The following is a 19,872-nucleotide window of genomic DNA, read 5'->3' as shown; positions in this document are numbered from 1 at the left end:
TGGCCTTGTCTACATGGGACCTACAGACCTACAGTGGACCTGCAGGGACCTGCAGACCTACAGTGCTGCGTGGTGCTCCGGGGCCGTCAGCGCAGCTGGGAGAGATTTCCTTGGCAAAAGCTTTGTTTTGTTTCTTGCTGCTACAGGCCGCCTCGTTGCAGCCCTTTGCACAAACACGCTGGCTTTGGCACAAGCTGGCTCTGTGTCAGCCTGCAGCGGAGCAGCCGGGTGTGCTGAGTGCTTTGGGCACGGAACCTGCCCAGGCTGCAGCTCACCCTGCCCAAGTGAAAACAAGCAGCCAGACTCGGTAAGAGCCATAGTTTGGCCTGGTTCAACCCATTTTGCAAGCAGATGCAGTGCTGCTGTTCCCTATCAAAGTACCTCCATCCACGTTAGCTTTAATCCCAGCAGCAGATGTGGGCGGTGTGAGTCTGCTTTTCCTCAACCCAACCCCTGCCTCCCTGCGTGCCCATCCCGTGCCCCTGACCCAAACCCCACCTGCACACTGCAGAGCTGAAATGGAGCCTCCTTCCATTACCCCACCCTGGGAGCACTGCCCACACCTGAAGCATCACCCCTGGGTGCTGGGGGAGGTGCAGCCATTGAGTGCCCATGCATTCACCCTCACTTAGCTTATCAGCAGCACCTTGCATTGCCAGCTGCACCAGGCTGAGGGCTGCCCACAGCAGCGGTCAGTGCACGCTGCCCCTCTGCTCCCTCTCTTCATTTGGTATCTGCAAGGCCATTGCACTGCCTTCTGCAAGGCTCTGCACTGAACTCCTCCGTTGCACCTCTGTCTGCCTGCACAGTAACTGCAGGGGAGGCTCTCCCACTGCTCGGTGCTCCCAGAGCAGAGATCTCAGTGTCAGTGACCCAGCGGTGTGAAAAGCCAGCACTCCTGGCACGGGCAGGGACGTCGCTTCCTGTGGAGGTCAGCAAAAGCAAACTCTTACAGTCACCCAGGGTTTCCATCCGCCGGGATCCTGGCTGAAGCCCGGGCACTCGCTCTGTGTGGTTGGGGTTGGCTCACATCTTGGCTGAAGCTCACACTGCCCCAAGGAGGCTCAGCGTCTTTTCTCCCAGATGCTAAGGCAGAACATCCCTCTCAGCAGACAGCAGGGCGCTGAGCTGGCATCCCTGGGGACACGTGGGATTTCCCCCTCTCCAGCAGCACCTGGTGGGTGGGCAGCGCTGGGCTGTGCTCATCCTAGGAGAGGAAGGGGAGAAATGGCACAGGGAACAAAAGTACTCCGCCAAAACCACTGAGATTTCCCATGTGCTCGGCTGTGGGAAGATGCAGGGAGAGCAGGACGGTCACAGCACTGCCAGGGGTGGGATTTCCACCCAGAAATGTCCCTATCGCCCCACGGTGACACTGCCCACAGCATCCCGCAGCACACCCTGCAGCCCTCGCCCTGCCAGCCCTATGTGGATAGAGATCCACGTGGCTGGATGGACAAACAGACACGCGGATGGAGCGGTGTATGGATGGATGGGCAAACGATGGAGCTGCATGCACAAGTCTGTGGCTCCAGACTGCAGCTTTACGTGCAGAGCTTTGCTTTTTCTCCTTGGAAGGCTCACTCCCTCCAGGCACACACACTGTGCTCTCCTTCTGCTCTCCTCCCACTGCCCTGAGCTGTGCCGTCCCAACTGCAGGGGTGCCGGAGGAGATGGCACCAACAAGGGAAGCCCCTCCCTGCTCCTCAGCGCCAACAAGGCTCAGCTTGGAAAGGCTGCACAACGGGGAGAAAAGCAATATCTTCTAGGAGCAACTCGTGACCGTCCCTTTCCCAGCCAAGCAGCGCTGCGGACACGATGAGTCTGGGCAGAGGCAGTGGGACAGGTTCCAGGGAATGGCTTTTGTCAACAAGAAGTGGTGCTGGGGATAACCCAAGGCCTTCACGCAGACCGCCCAGCAAACATTTCTCAGCCTGAGCACCCACTGACTGCAGAGTTCGGAGCCCTCTCGCCAGGAGCTGAGCTTCAGAGCAGCTTTGTTAGTGCTGGGGCAGCAGAAGGCACCGCAAAGCCCCGGTTCACACAGCCTGAGGGATGTGTGGCACTGAAGTCTCCATCTCCCGGCTCTGCACAACCACCCCAACGCCCAATCTGCACGTTTTCCATTTTCTTGGAAAAGCACTTCATTCCCCCCAGTCGTATCCCAAAGCGACGATGAGAGCACAGTCGTTGCCCCTGTTTTAAAGCTAATTTGGTGATGAGCAGCCCCAGCTCTCGGTCGCTGAGCTGCTGGAACAGGAAGAAAACTTTCACAACAGCACCAAGCCAAGGCAGCAGCCGGCAGACACGGCAGGGCTGAGCTGGGCTTTGGCACGGTGGGCTCACGTGGGCTGCAGCTGCGCTCCATCGTCTCCCAAACAGGAAACCCATCTGCAAGTCACCAACCAAAAATGTGGGGCTGCGGCCATCGGCGCTGCTGGGCGAGCAGGTTCTGGCAGTGCCCGCTGCCCACATACTGGATTGGGGCTGCCAGGTCCCCGTGGGCCGGAGGCTGTCCTCAGCCTGTGCCAGCAGCAGCTTTGCTCCCTCACCATGCAGCAGCACGCGCTGCAAACCTCGGTGCAACGTGCCACACAAAGCACCACACGATGCAGAGCAGTCAAACCACAATGCAAACCTCAGCACTGCACTGCTGTGCTTTGCAAAGCCTGACACGTGCTTCGGGGTTGGTGTCTGCTGGGAAGAAACCTTTGGTTTAATCCAAACATTAAACCTGGCTGCACCGTGGCCGGGCATCGCCCCCTGTGCTCCACCCCACCCCGTGCTGCAGGACATTTCTGTGGGTTTGGGTGTTTGAGCAACTCCTCATCCACAGCACCCGCACTGCTGTGCTGCTCACAGAGCTTCAATACCATGAGCTAAACTAGAAGCTGGTGGAGCTGCATGGAGCCGGGAGCTCTGTGCTCCCAGGCTGCACAGCCACCACAGCACTACCTGTGGCTGCTCACTACTGGTCGGTAGGGTATGGGAGACCAATGTTTGATGGGAGGAACCATTTGCTGATCAGAGCACGTGGCTGTGCTTCGGGGCTGAGTCGGGGCTTAGAGCTGGGGAACCACTGTGGGCTTACATTGGGGTGGAGAAAATGGTATCAGGGTCCTGAAAGCTAAAAGAAGCAGAGGTCAGCAGTCTGAAAATATCAGCACCTTCACCTTTGCTCAGAGCTTGGAACAAATGGAGTCTGCCTTGCAAACCAAATGCCTTTTGGAAGTGGTGTTCCATGTTCCTTCATATCGGAAGGGAATAAGAATCACCTTGAAGCATCAAAAGCTTAAAGGCATTTTGCTCATAGCAAGCAAATAGAGACCACGGTCCCAAAAGTTCCCTAAGAACGGATGTCTGAAGTGGAGGTGGTGCACAGCACACAGCACGAGAGGCCACACCAAGAACCGGCCGTGGCTGTACTTGTGGTACTGGCTGCCAGTTAGTGAAAGGCAGGAAGGTGAACACTGACCTGAAAAAGCATTCAGCATCAAAATCATTTGAGCTGTGCTCCCTGCTGGAGCGAAAAGGGATTATCCCGATGTGGTCCCTTCCCCACCATTGGCCCACCTGGGTTTGAATACGAGCTGCCAGCTTTCTGCTGCACGCTTTGGCAGACGTGAGCAGGGACAGGGACAGCCTCATGCAAATGGCTCCTTGGTCACACACCAGCTCAGGAACACCAAAATGTTTCCTCCTGTAAGCAGGAGCCTGGAAGCAAGCGGCTGCTCAGTGCCAGCCACGTACCTGTGCGGGGCAGGGCAGGACAAAGAGCTGCTCCCTGCTGTTCTGCTTGCAGGGGCCATCACTGCGTCCTGCAGAAGCCCCAGACAACGTCGAGGTTCCTGTGCCTGGTTTGGCTCATACAAAAAGAAAACCATGTGGGCACATTGTGCAGCTGTTGGCATTCTGCTGAGAGAGGAAGGGCAGGAAAGGGAAGGGCGGTCAGATGCATTTTGGAGATGGAGAAGTGAAACGTGGCTGACATCACGGTCATGGAGTACACTTACAGCCAAGCTTAAATATAGAACCGTAGAATCATGAAGGCTGGAAAAGACCTCTGAGGTGCTCAACTCCGACCCCAAACCATCCCACTGTCTGCATCCCTCAGTGCCACATCTCCATGGTTCTGAACACCTCTGGTGATGGTGACTCCACTCCCCGGACAGCCACTGCATCACCACTGTTCTGGAGAATAACTGTTTCCCAACACCCGACCTGAACCTCTCCTGGCACAGCTTCAGGCCATCACCTCCGAACAAACCCTGAGCTCCCAGACCTCTCCTCTCCCTGCCTCTCTGACTCCTCCTTTCCCACAGTTTGCCTCCCTGTATGGACACAAAAACGTGCTCAGAGGTGCAGCTGCACTGATCCAGCACAGCTCTGCTTTCCTGGCTGTCCTACAGAGGGGAACTGAGGCAGGGCCATTGGGGAGGGGCTGGAGCACACGGCTCCAAGGGAAGCGATGTTCCAGCTCTGCCCACTCTTCAGAACACTGCTTTTGCACTTCGCTTCCCACTGTGAGTTCGGAGCTGCAGCGGTCAGAGCCTCCAACCCTGCATGGATGGAGCAGCCCCTGGCAGAGCTCTGGCCATGCAACACACTGAGACAGAACAGAATCTGCAGTTAGTTTCCAGGGTTTTGCATCCTTCCCCCACCTTTGTTCTCCCTGGAAGCCACCCAGAGCAGGGTGCAGGGAGCTCCTTGCTCTGTCATTTGGGGACAAGGGCAGATCCATGAGCAGTCACTCACACTTCTGTCCCCAGGACTTTCCAACAGCTGCAGTCTGGGTTTCCTACCAGGCAGACGAAGCACCTTCCGCCATCTGTGCATCCTCTGCCTCCACCCCTCACCTGTGGCTCCACGCCCACACCCCACACTCCCATCTGGAAAGAGCTGATGTGTGGGAAGGAGGAGCCTGGTTGGGGCCCAGCAGCACATGGGTTGGGATCACAGGGGCTGGGGAGGTGGATGCTGATGTGCAGGGACAGGGGAGTACTGCTGGTGCTCGGGGCCCGCACCCTCCTTGGCTCAGCACTCACTTTTCCTGCCAGGAAAGAAGCAGCACAAAGCATTCATGGGCAGCCCTTAGTGGTGTTCTCCCAGTTCATGACTTTAGGCATAAATCCTCTCCCTATTCCCTTCCCCCCTACCTCCTCAGAGAGGGCTTTGCTGCTTCAGCATTCCCAAGAAATCCACATAGGAAAGATACAGCCCCTCTCTCCTGAGCCACGTAAGTGAGGTTTGGATGAGCCCAACCATCCCTTGGACAAAGAGATGGGGAACAAGCACAGCCTTCTCAAGATCCCCAGAGGGCCCCACGTTGTGCTGCACACCACGATGTACCGCAGGGCGCAGATGAGCATCAGGTTGGTGCTGTGCGGTGCTGTGCAGTGCAGGAGGACCTGCAGCTGCCTGCATGGCTCTGTGTGTGCTGCAAAGCAAAGAGGACGGCACCGAGGAGCTGTGGGAGCAGCTCACACACCACTACTGACTGACGGGAGATGAAATGAATGATGCTGTTACTCTCTGGCTCCAAAAGCCTCTGCATTTACAATCCCAGCATCCCCCACACTACAATTATCTGGCAGCTTTGTTGCAGCACAACCGGGCACGCGGCCGACCGACTTCCCCCCTTCTGCTGCCAGACCTCAGTGCCAGCAGCCAGCACTGCCCCCACCCCCCATCCCAAATCTCTGCTCAGCCCAGCACTCATCCCTTGCTCAGGGATGGGGAGAAGCAGGGCTGGGGGCCGTCCTCGCAGCTGATGCATTTTCAGACACCTCTGGTCTCTCCTGACTCTGTTGGATGGAGAAACGTGCAATGAAACCACGCTGTCTGTTGGCTCAGGGCTGGCTGTGTGCTGGATGTGGCCATCAGCAACGCGCTTACCTCAAAAACAACAGCAGGATTAGAGCTGAGCTGGATCCAAACCAGCGCCCAGCATCACTGCAGAGCAACCTGACGACGCGTAGGAAAGGAAGAGCAACAAAAACAAAGCAAAGCTTACAAGCATCAAAAACAAGTCCCTGGATTGCAGCCACGTGTTCCCCTGCAGAAAGAACAAGAGAACAGCCGTTTGTGCCACACGTTCAGCTCCGAAGCTGCTTTTAGCCCCACTGAGTCACCCCATGTGCTGCCAGCAGCCCATGCCGGCTCCCTGGGAAAGCCAAAGCGGTAAGCAGACGTGCAAGGGTGGAATGAGAGACATCTGAGCACGGTGACTGGAAAGGAGTTTATTGGGAGGAAACAGGAGGAAACGTACAGGGATAAATCCAGCATGTGATCAGCAGAGCAAGGCCGTCCGCTCCCGGGGTGCAGCAGTTCAGACATCCATCTGTCCCATTCAGGTCTGTCCGTCCTGCTGGTGCTGGGAGCCGCGTCCTGCAACGCCCTGGGAGTGAATGCAGACAGCTCTGCAGGCTGACTGCTCCCAGCGGGAGGGCAGTGGGGCACACAGCCACGTCCCCATAGCCCTGGGGGAGCTGAAGGCTGGGAAAGCAAAGCGGCCACCACCCAGAAACGCCTCCCAGCAGTTTGCCCCCAACATCTTCTTCCTCCTCGTTGCTCTGTTTGCCGTGGATGTGCCTGCATTATTGGGGGGGGCAGTGGACGCCTCGGGGAACAGCCACAGCATCGCAGAGCTGAGGCATCTCTTTGCATGTTTGTTCTCTGAGAGGAGCAGAAAGCGAATCCCTGACTGCTGCTGCCTCAGGACACACAGCGCTCACCGCACCTCACCCGGACAACGCTCTGTCTGCCCTAAGAGCTGAGGTTCTGTCTCTGAGCTCTCTGCCCTGGGGCAGCACCAGCGGCCGTTCGTGCTGAGGAATGCCCGACCCACCCCATGGCCCTTCCCTATCTGCTCCTGCATTACGCATCGCCCAGCCTGAGTCAGGCTTGTAAATGGTTGGCAGAAGGCAAACAGGCTGTGCTGGAGGCAGTTCAGCAAACAAGGCAGCCCTGAGCACGAGCTGCAGGAGCGCCGTGTTGGAATCCTGCAGCGCTCAGAGATGGCCCATTCTGCACCCAGCTGCCGTGCAGGGCACGAGAGCTGACTCCTGCCTCTACGGTCTCATTCTACGTCTAAATCACAGACCCTGGTAAGAGCAACGTGTGTTCCTTTCCCTCCTATCTGCTCATTAGAAAGCCGCTCTTACATTTGGCTCATCTGCTGGGAAGGCTGCAAGGAAATCCAACTGCAGGGCCATTGCACGAATGGCACCAGTTTCCAGCGCTTCCCCTCTTCCACCACAGAGCAACGGTGACAAAAAGCAGAAACACTGCACAGTGAGGCTGGGGGGGGACCAGCAGAGCCACGAGGGCTCTCAGTGCTGCGTGCCCTGCAGAGGACCAGACCCCAACGCCTTCCCTCCCATTGGGCAACAGAGGCTCATTTGAAGGCTTCCCAGGGTTGACCAAGGAGCAAATTCCGTCCTTCCCCAAAGAAATCCGGTCTCCGTCTACTCAAAGGGGAAGACAGAAGAGTCATCTTGCCGTGTCGGGTGGCCAAAGCCTCGTCTGGTGGGGCCGTCCCTGCCCCATGTGGGCCGTGGGCTCCCTGGGGCCGCCCTCACGCCTTCCGGATGATCCGTCCCGGCTTCCTCCAGTCCCGGTGCCGCTCCCTGCGCACAGAGTGGACCAGCGGCCTGGCGAAGCTGGAGTGGCTCGGCCTGGTGGTGCTGCTGGGGGGAGCAAAGCAAGGTGGTGTTAATGGCTCCCTGCTCCTGCACGGCTCGGGAATGTGGGCATCCCCACAGGGCACAGGTTGTGCCGGAGCAAGGCCTGCTGTCCCCATGTCTGAGGTGCCCGGAGAGACCGAGGGGGGACCCCTCCCATCGTGGTGGCCATGGGGCTGCCCCAGCGATGGGGCTCTGGGAAGCAGCTGCTCAATGGAGGTGCACACGCAGGACCCCGTGAGCAGCTTATGAGAGCCCTCAGGATGGTCCCCTCACGCCAGGAGGACTGATGGACACCAAGCCCTTCCAGACTCCCACTTCAAACCCTGTGAGGGGCTTTCCCTGCAGCAGCACCAAACCGACCCAGCGCTTCTCCGCTGCCCTCATTGCAACTCCTCACTTTGAGCCAAAGGCTGCTCGAGCTGTCTGAGGACTCCTGGCAGCAGTGGCACAGGCTGCACACAGAGCCAGCAGAGCAGAGGGTGACGTGGAGCACAGCAGAGTGCCCGAGGGGATTCACACCAAAATTCATAGAGGGAACACACATCCCATCCCATCCCTGCAGAAATGGGGCGCAGGGGCGATCTGTGGGGTTGGGGATTTGAAATCTCTCCTCTTTCTCACTGCTGCTCAGCATCGCTCCTCCTGCAACCCCAACTGCCACCACCCCGCTGTGCCCACACGTGGGGAGCAGAGGTGAGGTGGGAACGGGGCAGCTGCGAGCTGCTTTGCTGCAGAGGGAAAACAGCCAGGGAAGGGTTAGGAGAGGGAGGAGAAGCAGCTTTACGGCACAGCTTGTCTCTGCTCGCAGTCCACAAAAGGAGGACGAGCCCTGAAATCCCTCCCTGCGCTGCGGGTGCAGCCAAGAGGCAGCTTTGTCATGTCCTCATTAGCCTGCTGCTTTACAACTTCATTCCCTAATTGGTTTTTGAATTAATTACATTAAAGTAGCAGGCAGGGGAGATGGTGGCAGCTTCCCCCGGCCGGTCAGCGTGCAGCCCTCTGGTCTCAGCTCAGGTGCCTTCCTGCAACGTCTGCATGTCCTGAAATCCAACAGCCCTCGGGTCTCACATGGCAGCAGCCCCTCACTCACATTGTTCAGCCCAGAAAAGGAGGGGACACCCGCAGGGCGCACAGCTCCCAGGCCCCAAAGCAGGCTGGGTTGGATGGCAGCTCCCAGGGCTTTGTGTTTTGGGGCGATACCATCACACGACACCGTCCTGGCTGCTGAATGCAAGTTGTTTGGCGGCTGCTGGTACATAAAACGTTCGTTAGGTTTTCTGCATCACACCCTATTTCCTACACTGGGGTACCTCAGATTGAGGCAAGTCATTCTGCAATGCCTCCCTCTGCTCTTCTTTGAGCTGCTTCCCCCCGGAGGTGTATGCACCCATGGCCGTGCTCCCAGGGTGTGACTACCCAGCAAAAGGTGCACTTCAGCTTTGCTGGTCCGGGAATTTGGGCAGCAAATTCACCCCCGAGCTGCAGTTGAAAGGAGGGGCGTCCCAGCACTGCCAGTGGGATCCGGGACGTCCCTCCCATGGGGCTCACTGCAGCTGGGACTGCTGCACACCGAGGGATTAGGATTAACGGCGAGCTGTGAGCTCTGCTGATGGAGCATCAAAGTGGGTCACGGGCATCAGCCAAGCATAAAGCCACGACATGTCAGTGCTGTGGCCCAAAACCTGCAGGGAGTGAGTGAGCCCCAGGGTGCAGCCAACACAGAGCTGCCAAAGAGACTGTCCTTTCCACAACCCCAGCAACGTTAAGGCCACAATCATCCTGAACTCTACGTGGGGAGAGCGACCAACGCACGAGCGGCGTTTGCAGAAATGGAATTGGATGTTAAGGGGACGGAGGGTTTTCCTCTTACATCCTTATTTCTAGAGCCCGCCCGTGTTGCTGGGCAGAGCAAGAGGGGATCGGAGCGGTGGGTGGGTGGGAGGGGACGGCGGGCAGTGACACACACCGGACTGCCTGCAGAGGCTCCGGAGCTGCGCATCTCATTGAGGAGTGCCCTGCCCTGCCCGGAGCGCTGCGCACCGCCTGCTGCCCCAGCTGTGCCGGTTGGGAACCACGGGGAACACGCTGAGTTACACGCGTTTCCACAAAGAAAAGCCCACAAACGGTGGGTATCCGTGTGTCGGACACAAGACGCGCCCAGACAGCAGAGGCTCAAAAGATTAACGGACCTAATCCTACCTCTGCGCATCAGTGCCCAGCAGATTCAGTGCCCAGCAGATGACAGACACCTCGATAGGGACGGGTGTGCACACGAAGGGCTCCCACCCGCACAGACCCCCTCCCAGCCCCGAGCCGCCCTCCCCCCAAAGCACACGGCAGGAACTCACCTGGAGGACCAGACCGGCCCCGCCTGCTTCTTGGGCTTGGCGATCTGCTTCTGGTACTCCATCCAGCCGCTCACCAGCTCGTGGAGGATCATCACGTAGAGAAGGAAAATGAGAATCCTGGGATCCATTCGCGGCACTTCGGGATCCGCCTCATTGGGTACGGGTGGCATTTGCTCCGAGGGCGGCTCGGCCGGGGGGCTCTGAGGGCCAGGAGGAGGAGGAGGAGGAGGACGAGGGGAAGGGTGGCTGCTGGGGAGCAGCTCGCAGCCCGCAGCCCGGCTTTGTGCGGAGCCAATCAATGCCGTAAGAGCCTCCCTTGGGGACGAGCGGCGGGTGCCCTGCGCCAAGCAGCATCGACGCGGCCGCGGAGGCTCCGGAGGGCTCCGCCGGCGGAGCGGCTCACATCCCCGTCCCTTTTGTCTCCCCCGCGCTTCGGCTGCATCCCCCCGCAGCCCGCGGCTCCCTCCGCTTCTATCTGGGAGCGGCGCAGCGGCAGCTCCCGGTGGTTGGCGGTGGGCGCCGGATGCCGTGCTGAGAGCCAAAGCCTGAGGGGGACGCAGCAAAGCGGTTGGTGAGGAGGGAACCTCCGAGCTTCCTCCCCGCACCTCAGGTCTGCAGCCAGCCCGTGCCGATTTGCAGCATTGCTGAGCACTGTGCGGCTGAGCAATCTTTTCTCCTGCTTGCTGCTTTTGCACTCTTGCGTTATTCTCCTTGCTGTACCCTTTACTTCAATCCCCACTGCCGTTACCCCACGGTTAAGCTCTCAGGGAGCTCCCGGTGGTCAGGAAAACTCCAGTGCTGCACCGGCACTGCTGCCCAGAGCTGTGGGTCCCAAGGCTGTGCATGAGGCCCTGGGCAACCTGAGCTGGGGGCAGCCAGCCCGTGGCAAAGGTGGGGCTGGGGGCTATAAGGGCCCTTCCAGCCCAAACCACCTATGAGTGTGCCCCACAGCAGAGCCCCTCTCCCAGCCCGTTGGCCCCATTCTGCTCACAGCACAGGACCCTGCTCAGCGGAGGTGGTTGCAGCACTGGAGCCTCTCCTTTCCTGCCCAACGCAGAGCCCCAGGACCCCACACAGCACTCCTGACAAAATCACGGTCCAGTCTTGTTCAGACACCCGTGTACATACAGAAGGGAAAACAAACAAAACCCAACCCCTGTGGGAGTCTCCAGGAGGCCAGGGTGGCTGTTGGACACGCATCACTCCCAGCCTCCCCAGGAGCCCATCAGCAGGATGTTCCTTCTCCACTGATTGTGCTACCTGCACTCCTGGGCTCGTGTCACAGAACCACAGGATTGCTTAAGTTAAAAGGGACCTTAAAGGCCATCGGGTGCCACCCCCTGCAGTGCACAGAGACACCCACAGCTCCAGCAGTGCTCAGAGCCCCACCTGACATTGTCTATCTGCAGGGATGGGGCATCACCACCTCTCTGTGCCCTTATTATGAAAAACTTCTCCCTTACAGCCAACCTAAATCTCCCCTCCTGTAGTTGGAAACCATTTCCTTCTGTGCTATCAAACAGACTCTGCTGAATTCTGTCCCTTTCTATCTTACAGCCCCTTAGATATCGAAAGGAAGAGACTCTTGCCCTTCTCTATACAGCTGCAGCCAGATGCACAGAAGCTGGGGGTGCAGGCAGCTCCAATTCCACAAAGACAAATGCAGTGTGCAGGTAGGGATGCTGATCACGCCGTGTGTCTGTGTAGTAACCGAGCCCAATGGCAGCAGCCACAGCCCAGGCAAACACACAGCCCGAAGCATCGCGCGGCTCTCCCTCTGCTAACTGATGTTTCATTAATGAGTTCAGAAGTGCTGAGTAACTCCGGATTGGGAGCAGCAGAACTCGCAGATGGAGTGAGAGAGTGAATGAAAGATGGGAATGTTGGGGCTCTGCACAAAAGCGGAGCCGTGTTCCTATGGCAACAGAGGCAGTTGCCAGGCGGCAGGAGATGGTCTGATGGTGGTACCAATCATACAGGAGGGCTTTTAGTCTAAAGACAACACCGATGTGTTCTACATATGCAGTTCTTAATGAGTAAGGGCAGCGTGACTCCTTTGTTCCTATGAGCAGCACTTTGCACAGAATCAAAGAGAGAAATTACACGGGCAAGGCAGGCAGAGCAACACATAGCAGCTTAATCCTGGTTTTATGCCAGGGGCTCCAACTGGTGAATACAAAATCATTAACAAATAATCTTCTTGTTGCCGTACGTGACAGCTGGATCGATTGCTGCTCCTCCCAAAGCCCCACAGCTGCAGCATTAACCACCCTACCTCTGCCCTTTGTCATCCTCAGCCTCCATGCAAACACTGCCTACATCTGCAACGCCTCTTAAGTCCTTAAGCAGTTACCTGAGCCCTCTCACACAATTCTAGCCCTGAAAACGTCACTAATCTATGCTTAATGAGACATAAGGTAGAAAGCCAGCAAGCCCTGAGCTATTGCCAGGGCTGACAGCTCGTATTGTGGCAACTGATGTCCAAACAGTGACTACTCACAAGCTGGGAGCTCTTTCACTAATGATTAAAAAAAATAATAATCAGTGAATTGCTATGAGCAGTCTGATCAGCTCTACCGAAAGCTGTGGTTGCTCTTGTTCCAAAGAAACGTGTATGGAAATGAAACGTTCTTCCCTCGATCTGCTTCACCCTGCCACGAGGAGCAGGATGTCAGTGTTTGCCAAGGATCACGCGTAGGACTGGGTGTGAATTCTTGCTGCTAAATACATGGGGAGGGAAGCACCGTGCCTGACTGATGCGTGTCGGTGTCAATCTGGGTTGGCTTTATTTGGGAAGCAGAAAGATCCCACTTCAGATCCTGCCAACACCCCCTGAGCTGCCGGTCACGGGGCAGGCAGCAGTGTGCTGGGAACTCCAAAGGGAGGCAGTAAATGTCAGCTGGGCAACTGCACGCAGTGAGAGCCAGCAGCACCAGGCAGACGTGCAATGAAGTGTGCATGCATGACTGCATGACTACCAGGTAACACAGACACCTGTGTGCTGAAGCACCCCTTACCTGCAGACTGCCATTTGCTCGAGTTGCCCACTGCTCTGCAAGTGTTCTGATGAAGAGCCAGCACTCCTCGGATGCATCTTCTCTCCATCCCCGCTGCTTTCTGACAGCTGTTTGTACAAAAATGACAAGTAGGTCAAATCTGGATAAAGGCTGCATGAAAGAACTGTCACGGTAGAAGCCGTTCCCCAAGGCTGAGCTGAGGTCTGCTATTCTTTTGCAAAAGCAGGATGGAAATGAGGCCGGTCTCCTCCATCCAACACACTCAATCCAGCCGGTTGTGCTGGAAGAAAATCCTGAATAGCTGAGCCACCTGCATGTCTCAACCTGGATTAGGGCAGAGCATTCGGCACTGTCCCACAGTACGTCCACAGCTCCAAACTGGAGAGATATGGATGTGATGGACTGCTTGGTGGGCGAGGATTTGGATGGACAGTTGCACTGGGAGAGTTGTGGTCAATGACAGTTCAGGTCTCTACAGTGCAGGTGGAGTCACTGTCCCTGAAGTGCTCAGGAACTGTGCAGATGTGGGCAGCACTGGTGGTAGGTAGACAGGTTGATTATTCGATCTTTAGAGGTCTTTTCCAACCTCAGTGATTCTATGGCTCTAAAGAGGTGTTTTTAAGAAAGCTGGTAGGTATCAGTTACCTTTCATATTCATCACAGCCCCAAGGGCATGTTGCAACACCAAGGATTGCCCTCGTTCAAGCTTCTTGGAAGCACCATCACCCCATTCTTCCACTTGGAAGCTGGCATAGCTGAATAACAACCTGGCAAACCCACCCTTCCTCAAGTTGAGCTCACAGAACCTCAAAAGGGCAGCAGAGAAAGGCAGCAATAATTGCTTTGGGACCATAAATCGGGGTTAATCCGCACATCTGACTGATCACAGCGATTGGCTTTTTGGAAGGATCTTTTGAGCCTCCCTGGGAAGAGACAAAGAGCTTCCTGCACCTCCACACACACCGCAGCCAAAGCCCACGAGCACAGCGCTGCCAGGACGGGTGAGGAAGGAACACGGATCCCTCCTCTGCCCCTTGGCCTCTCCTCAAGGAAGCTGCCTGTAAGAAGTCCTCGCTAATTACCCGATTGCTCACTAGAGATTAAGCAGAGAACACAGCGCAGGTAACAAATCAGGCCGTGACCTACTGGATGGGATGTTTTGTTGTTGCTCCAATGACATCATTTCACCAGTCCCTAATGGCTTTGGCCCAGTGACCCCGACACCCCGACTGAGGCTTCAAGTGCATTTTGGGGAATAAACTTCACCATCTCCTTCCTCTCATACACATGCAGTGCTTCCTTCTGAGCTCAGAGGACATCCAACAGAGCTGGAACAGAGGGGAGGGGGGCAAACACGACTAGAACCAGGGCCAGGGCAACACAACTCAGCCAAAAGGGTTTTCAGAGTTAAAAAGAGCACCACCCCATTTGTCAGCATCTTCCACAGCCTTAACAGAAGACAAACAGATGCTCTGAGACAGATTTCTTCCCAAGATTTTTCATTGCTCCTACCTATACAAGTGCTCGAACAAACGCTGATAAAAACCTTGTGTTCTGAGTCACCAGATTGCTTTGTATGCTAATGACTCATCAGCAGGATTTATTAACATTCCACCACTTACACGTTCTGTCAACCTGATCAGCCAACACAGCTTCGGTACAGCACGTGGATGCTAAAGGAAAGAGAAACAAAACACAGAACTCCAAAATAACCCTCTCTTGAGCTCTGGACTTCTTTTCTATGACAACAGGGGAACCCGAAGCAGCTCTGTTGGACTCGAGGACAGACACAGGAATCATCTTTCTTGTTCCCTTGCCACAGAACTGACACCCACGGGACCTGGAGAACAAGGGGAAGACACCGATGCTCACTTGTGGGGTGCTGCTTAATGCAGACTGCAGAGGCTGTCCAGGAAGGGCTCAGATAGCAGCAAACACGGAGCTGAAACCCTGCCTGAGGAGTGCTCTGCACAGCGACCTGCACTGCGTGGAGCTGCCCTCCATTCCTGCCTTACACCCACCTGGAGCTATCGATATTGCAAGAAGCCATCCCTATCACCCCACGTCACACAGAGCTCTCCCCACCTCTGGGAGGGCTCCAGCACAGCTATAGGCACAGCTCTGCCCCACACAGCCCTGGTGCTGCCCTTTGGCCAAGGCACAACGCAGGGTAAGGGGGTAAGTCACATTTAGAGCACTCAGGTACCTCTTTGTATACCCAGCAGTCTTCCCCCCACCAGAACTAACCCGTAGGAGACTGTGAAGCCCAAACCATCTAGCAGCTCCAGCAGCAGCATCTTGGAGAGGGATAACTGCAGTTTCTGCTGCATGGCATCTGCTCCAGGCTGTGTCACTCAGCCAAACGCCCAGCTCCCTCCCAGCCTTCTGCACCACAACCCACCACTCCCGACCACCCTTCGAAGTGCCCGCGGCAGTGAGGCAGAACGGAGTGTTCTGCCAGCAAGCAGAGGCTGTCAGCATTCAGACACACAAAGATGCACAGCTCGAATTGCTGGGTCCCCACCTCTTCTTATCCTTGGAGCCGCAGCCTGACAGAGCCCACCCTTACAATGGTCCCAGCTGTGTGTTCTGTGGGACTATGTGGGAAATGGGATTGGAAAGCCAAAGTTGGCAGGCAGTGCTCTCCAGGAGGTTGGTTTCACAACTGTTCTTTACCACCAGCTGAGGTTTAATCCAGAAATGCAGGACGTAACTCCAGCACTGACAGCTGTCAGAATACAGCCCTCTTTTTGAACAATAAGCTTCCTTTCATGGGAGGTAAATGATGCAATGGAGTTGCTCCCATCTGAATTTTCTTTTAGAGTTCTGTTGAAGGCACTGGTGAACATTCTCTGTCCCTCACCAAAGCGCCAGGGTTTCAATGCCTGAATTGGAAGGATCTCCATGGAAATCGGGAGCTTTCCTACTAAGGACCATAGTGGAACATCTACTACAGCACCTGGCAAAACGCTCCGGTTCTTTCAGATCACGTTCCAGCCCAGAGGGACTTTTGGTAGATGTTGCCCAGGCACTGAAACGGCATCAGCAAGAACCACATTTTCTTCCTGACTGCCAGGTCTTCAAGTCAGTGCTGGTCAGGGAAGGGCATGTCCGTCCCCCAAAAGAGCAGTAATCAGGCAGAGGTATTACCCCAGCCACAGGGAGATCCAGAGAAGCAGGACACCAAGGGGGGAGGAAGGCAAGGAAGGGCATGTGCAGAAGCAGCAGCACAGACCCAGCCCAACACCAGCATGCCCAGGTGCTGCAGGTACTGCTACAGCAGAGGGGGTAGTGAAGAACACAGCACATAAATCCAACAGGTGCTTCCCGGTGGTACCGAAATCATTAAGATCAGAAAATACAATTATTTGAAGTTTTAAATGCTTGCAAGAGGGGATTCTGTGATTTGTATTTATCATTAGCTTTTCTTACCAGTCTCATTTCAGTGTATTTTCATACCTGGTGCTGGTCAGGAATGTGCCTGGGACAGCGAGACACAGAGCCTTCCTGCAGGAACTGCTGGGATGGGGCAGAGGAACATTTCCTTCTAAGCCCAATGCTGGGCTCCTTACTTTGGCCCCAGATCAGACATACAGGACTTCAAGGGTGAGGTTCAGCACGGTGTGAGTCCCCCCTTCATTTCTGCAAGACCAGGCCAGATATGCAATGTGCAAGCAGACCAACCTCTTCTAACTCAAGCATCTTCCAAGTGAAACCAGTGGCAGCTTTCCTTTAGGCCGCTGTATAGAGAGGTGACCAGGAATCACCTAAAAACATTCCGACAAAACAGCACGACTCACAACAACCACTGCATATCCAGGAGGTCTTCACGTTCTTTCTGTCCAAGCAGATTTGTTCAGCCTCTTTTTACCTCAGTCCACAAAGAGATTTCCTTCACCAAATCATCGTGTGAGGCAGAATCTGGATGATGTGAACTGATGCCATGCCATGCTTTTGGGGTCAGGTCCTTCAGCAGTAAATTGTACTTCACCATAGTAAATCCATAGTAAATGTTTTTTCCAGCAATTCTGTGTAACCCAGACCTGATTCTCCTGCTAGCATTGGCCTCAGTAACTGAATTTGGGAGCTACTGCTGTCAACTACAATGCTGCAGTTACAGTGCTCTGTCAATCTGCTGATGTACCTCAATTCAAATGAGCTGCTTCAAAGTTCAGCATAACATTTCAGTCAAATGTTAACCATCCAAAAAGCCTGGAGAACCTCTCAGGGCTCTTAGTTACTGTGATCTCTCTGGAAAAACACACAGAGAGGACCAGATTGCTCAAGCTAATTAGAATTCATTGTAAAAACTCATCCCTGAGTCAGACGCAGCAGGTTTGGAAAGAATACACCATTTTCCCATACCACAGGTATCGCATCCCCGCTGTAAAGACAAACTGCAACATGAGTGTAAACAGAGGGCAGGCAGCTCCAGCTCCATGCTCCGTGCCAGCTGGGAGCGAGTTCAGGCAGCAGTGTGCTCGGAGCAGGGCAGTCAGTGGTGCACTACCCTCTAGTGTGCACCGATAGCACTGCATGCAGCTTGCGACCTGCACTGCACCTCACAGCCAGTTACAAAGGACTGCATAAGGGGGCATTAAGAAAAGGCAAAGAGGAAAAAAAAAATCCAGTAATTCTTTTACACAGTTCGGCTGTACTTCACCCGGCAGTTACACCACAGCACAGTGTGATCTGACACAAAAGCATCGGTCTGTATAATTGCTGGAGTCAAACCATTCTCATCTCTAAGAATGCCAACAGACTGAGACGGTCACTTCCACAAAGAAGTATTTTCTGAGAGGTGTTTCTGCTAATTTATCACATCTTCTCACAAGAAAACAAGTCAAGAGAGTGCAGAGTGGCAGCTGTTCCCATTCTCCCCTGCCCACATATCTCCTCTCAGCTGAAGCAACAACCAGCACAGGTAATCATCAGTACGTGCCCCACGACTCAATTTCTTTCTGCCATCTTTGTAGATCTTAAAGGCTGGGAAAAGAAAATCCCCAGCACTGTTGACACAGGCTAAAACACAAGAGGTCTTCCTACTGAACTGCAAATTGATCAGTCAGCCTGAATTAAAATAAGTTCATGCTGCAAGAGAGGAGCAAATCAGGCTGTGGAATATGGGAAGCCTTCAGTGACAGAGAGAACCCATACACAAACCTGTGTACCCCAGGGCTGAGCAGAACACAGGTTGGAGTGGGTTAATTGTGAAGGGTTTCCGAGCAGTGTGGGATGTTGGTCTGTGTAACTTACATGTCAGTTTAAAGGGCTTAAAAACCAAGCTTTGCAAGAAAAGACAGATCGTTACAAGCAGTTCCTGTTTCCAGCAAGTTCAGCATCAGGAGTCTGCCAACAAGAACTGCCCAGGCTCTGCCAAAGGCAATGCTGACCCCAGGACACAAGGAGTGCAAAGGCAGCACGGATGAGAGGGCAGCACCCCTTCCTCACTCACAAACCTATCCTTGCCTTCCCCGTTTCCCAAAAGACACAGACAAGCCCCAGCACAAATGGCAAACAAGGCACTGAGGTGATGAAGAGTACTTGCTTTCCTCATGCAGCACTTGAGATCTCAGAAGGAAGAAAACAACACAAAGAGGGAGTCAGCAGCTTCTGGGAGGGATTTCCATCTTTGCTCAACTACATCTTGTTTTTGGTGGTTTTTTTGTACAGCTTCAGGAAAAGGAGAAGTCTCATGAATACAGCTTGGCACCAGGAGTGCTCGAGCCCCAAGAAAAGAATTAGTGCTGGGGAAATAAAAGGACAAGAAAGAGACAGCACAACCAGCGTGGGTGGGAAATTCCAAGGGTTAATGGTGCCTGACAACTCTGATAACTTTCTAAGAAGACTGGCTTGGTGGACAAGTGGAGAGCAGTACAGTTTAGCTTGATTTTTAGGTGGCATTGGACACAATTGTCTGAAGAAGACATATAGCCAAATCATTTTGCCGTGGATCAGATAGCGGCATGGAAAACTGGCAAGACTCCAGTCCCAGAGGGTTGCGATCAACAGCACAAAGTCCAACTGGCAGCCACTTACTCCTAACATTCCTCAGGGGTCCGAAACGAGGCTAATATTGTTTAATGCCTCTATTGACAACCCAAAGACAGAACACACCCTCAGCAAATTTACAAACGATACCGAACTGTGGGAATGGCTGACACAATGGACAGGGCTGCCGTTCAGAGGGAGCTCAGTGGGCTGGGGAAACGGCCTAACAGAACCCTCAGGAAACTTAAAGGTAAATACAAAGTCCTGCCCTTAAGCAACCCTTTCTAGGTATGCCACAGTCTGAGTTAGAGGGTAAGCAGAGACCCTCAGAAGTGCCTTTGTACCTGCGTTAGTCCACGATGCAGAATCCCTCATGCATGCATCTTCCTGTTCACAGAGCACTGGTGAGATTTTTTTTTTTCCACATATATTGTATGGGCTGAAGCCAATGCAAAGTCACTTGTAAGCTCACACAACTCATTCTTCTCCCAAATCCATCTTCCTGCACACTCTGCCTGATATTTACACTAAGGCAACAGTAAAAGCACAACAGGAATTAACTGCAGTACAGACAGCAAACACAGATAAGCCACAGAGAACAGGCTATTCTTTCCGTCAGGATTTCACCCTGCCTACACCCAAACCCCACTGCCTTTTGGGTTTTACTTCACTGGCTCCAAGATTCATTTCAAGCTCTTTCTTTGGGGAAAAGTGGGAGAGAAAGGAAAGCGAGGGACTGATTCAGTTTCTGGTGTTCTTCACAAGGTCACTGCTTCTTGGTCTAGTGACAGTGGTGGACATCCCTCACTAATGCAGCACGTTTCACCATGA

General features: G+C 54.7%; 1 protein-coding gene and 1 long non-coding RNA gene across 4 annotated transcripts; one reads left to right on the top strand and one right to left on the bottom strand.

The window, feature by feature from the left end:
- Positions 1-6,224: 6,224 nt before the first annotated feature.
- Positions 6,225-18,533, bottom strand: LOC101748065 (myosin-5-like). Of its 3 annotated transcripts, none has more exons than XM_015279679.4 (3): positions 13,051-18,533; positions 10,034-10,578; positions 6,225-7,688 (listed from the first exon to the last, which is right to left on the bottom strand). In XM_015279679.4, the coding sequence occupies exons 1-3, from the start codon at positions 13,204-13,206 to the stop codon at positions 7,577-7,579; spliced, it is 813 nt and encodes a 270-aa protein (XP_015135165.1). In that variant the 5' UTR covers positions 13,207-18,533; the 3' UTR covers positions 6,225-7,576. The 3 variants fall into 3 exon arrangements, with proteins under 3 accessions (XP_015135165.1, XP_015135166.1, XP_040505166.1); XM_015279680.4 differs by having other exon boundaries at positions 6,225-7,685; XM_040649232.1 differs by having other exon boundaries at positions 6,225-8,931; positions 13,051-13,206.
- LOC121107057 lies at positions 9,623-18,070 on the top strand. The gene is made up of 2 exons (XR_005840431.2): positions 9,623-10,190; positions 11,591-18,070. It is a non-coding gene; the product is annotated as an uncharacterized LOC121107057 (long non-coding RNA).
- Positions 18,534-19,872: the final 1,339 nt, after the last annotated feature.

The sequence above is a fragment of the Gallus gallus genome, chromosome 17, assembly GCF_016699485.2.
Source record: "Gallus gallus isolate bGalGal1 chromosome 17, bGalGal1.mat.broiler.GRCg7b, whole genome shotgun sequence".
In the NCBI taxonomy this organism is placed as follows: Eukaryota; Metazoa; Chordata; class Aves; order Galliformes; family Phasianidae; genus Gallus; species Gallus gallus.
Note: the sequence above shows the minus strand (reverse complement) of the source record. Positions and strands in the feature narration are given on the sequence as shown.

Excerpts from the sequence above, each read along its gene's own strand:
- LOC101748065 (XM_040649232.1), bottom strand. The coding sequence starts at position 13,206 with ATGCAGCCTTTATCCAGATTTGACCTACTTGTCATTTTTGTACAAACA. Across the intron at positions 10,579-13,050 it reads GAGCAAATGGCAGTCTGCAG|GCTTTGGCTCTCAGCACGGC; the intron begins GTAAGGGGTGCT and ends CGTCCCCCTCAG. Across the intron at positions 8,932-10,033 it reads GGGCCGGTCTGGTCCTCCAG|CCGCCAAACAACTTGCATTC; the intron begins GTGAGTTCCTGC and ends ATGTACCAGCAG.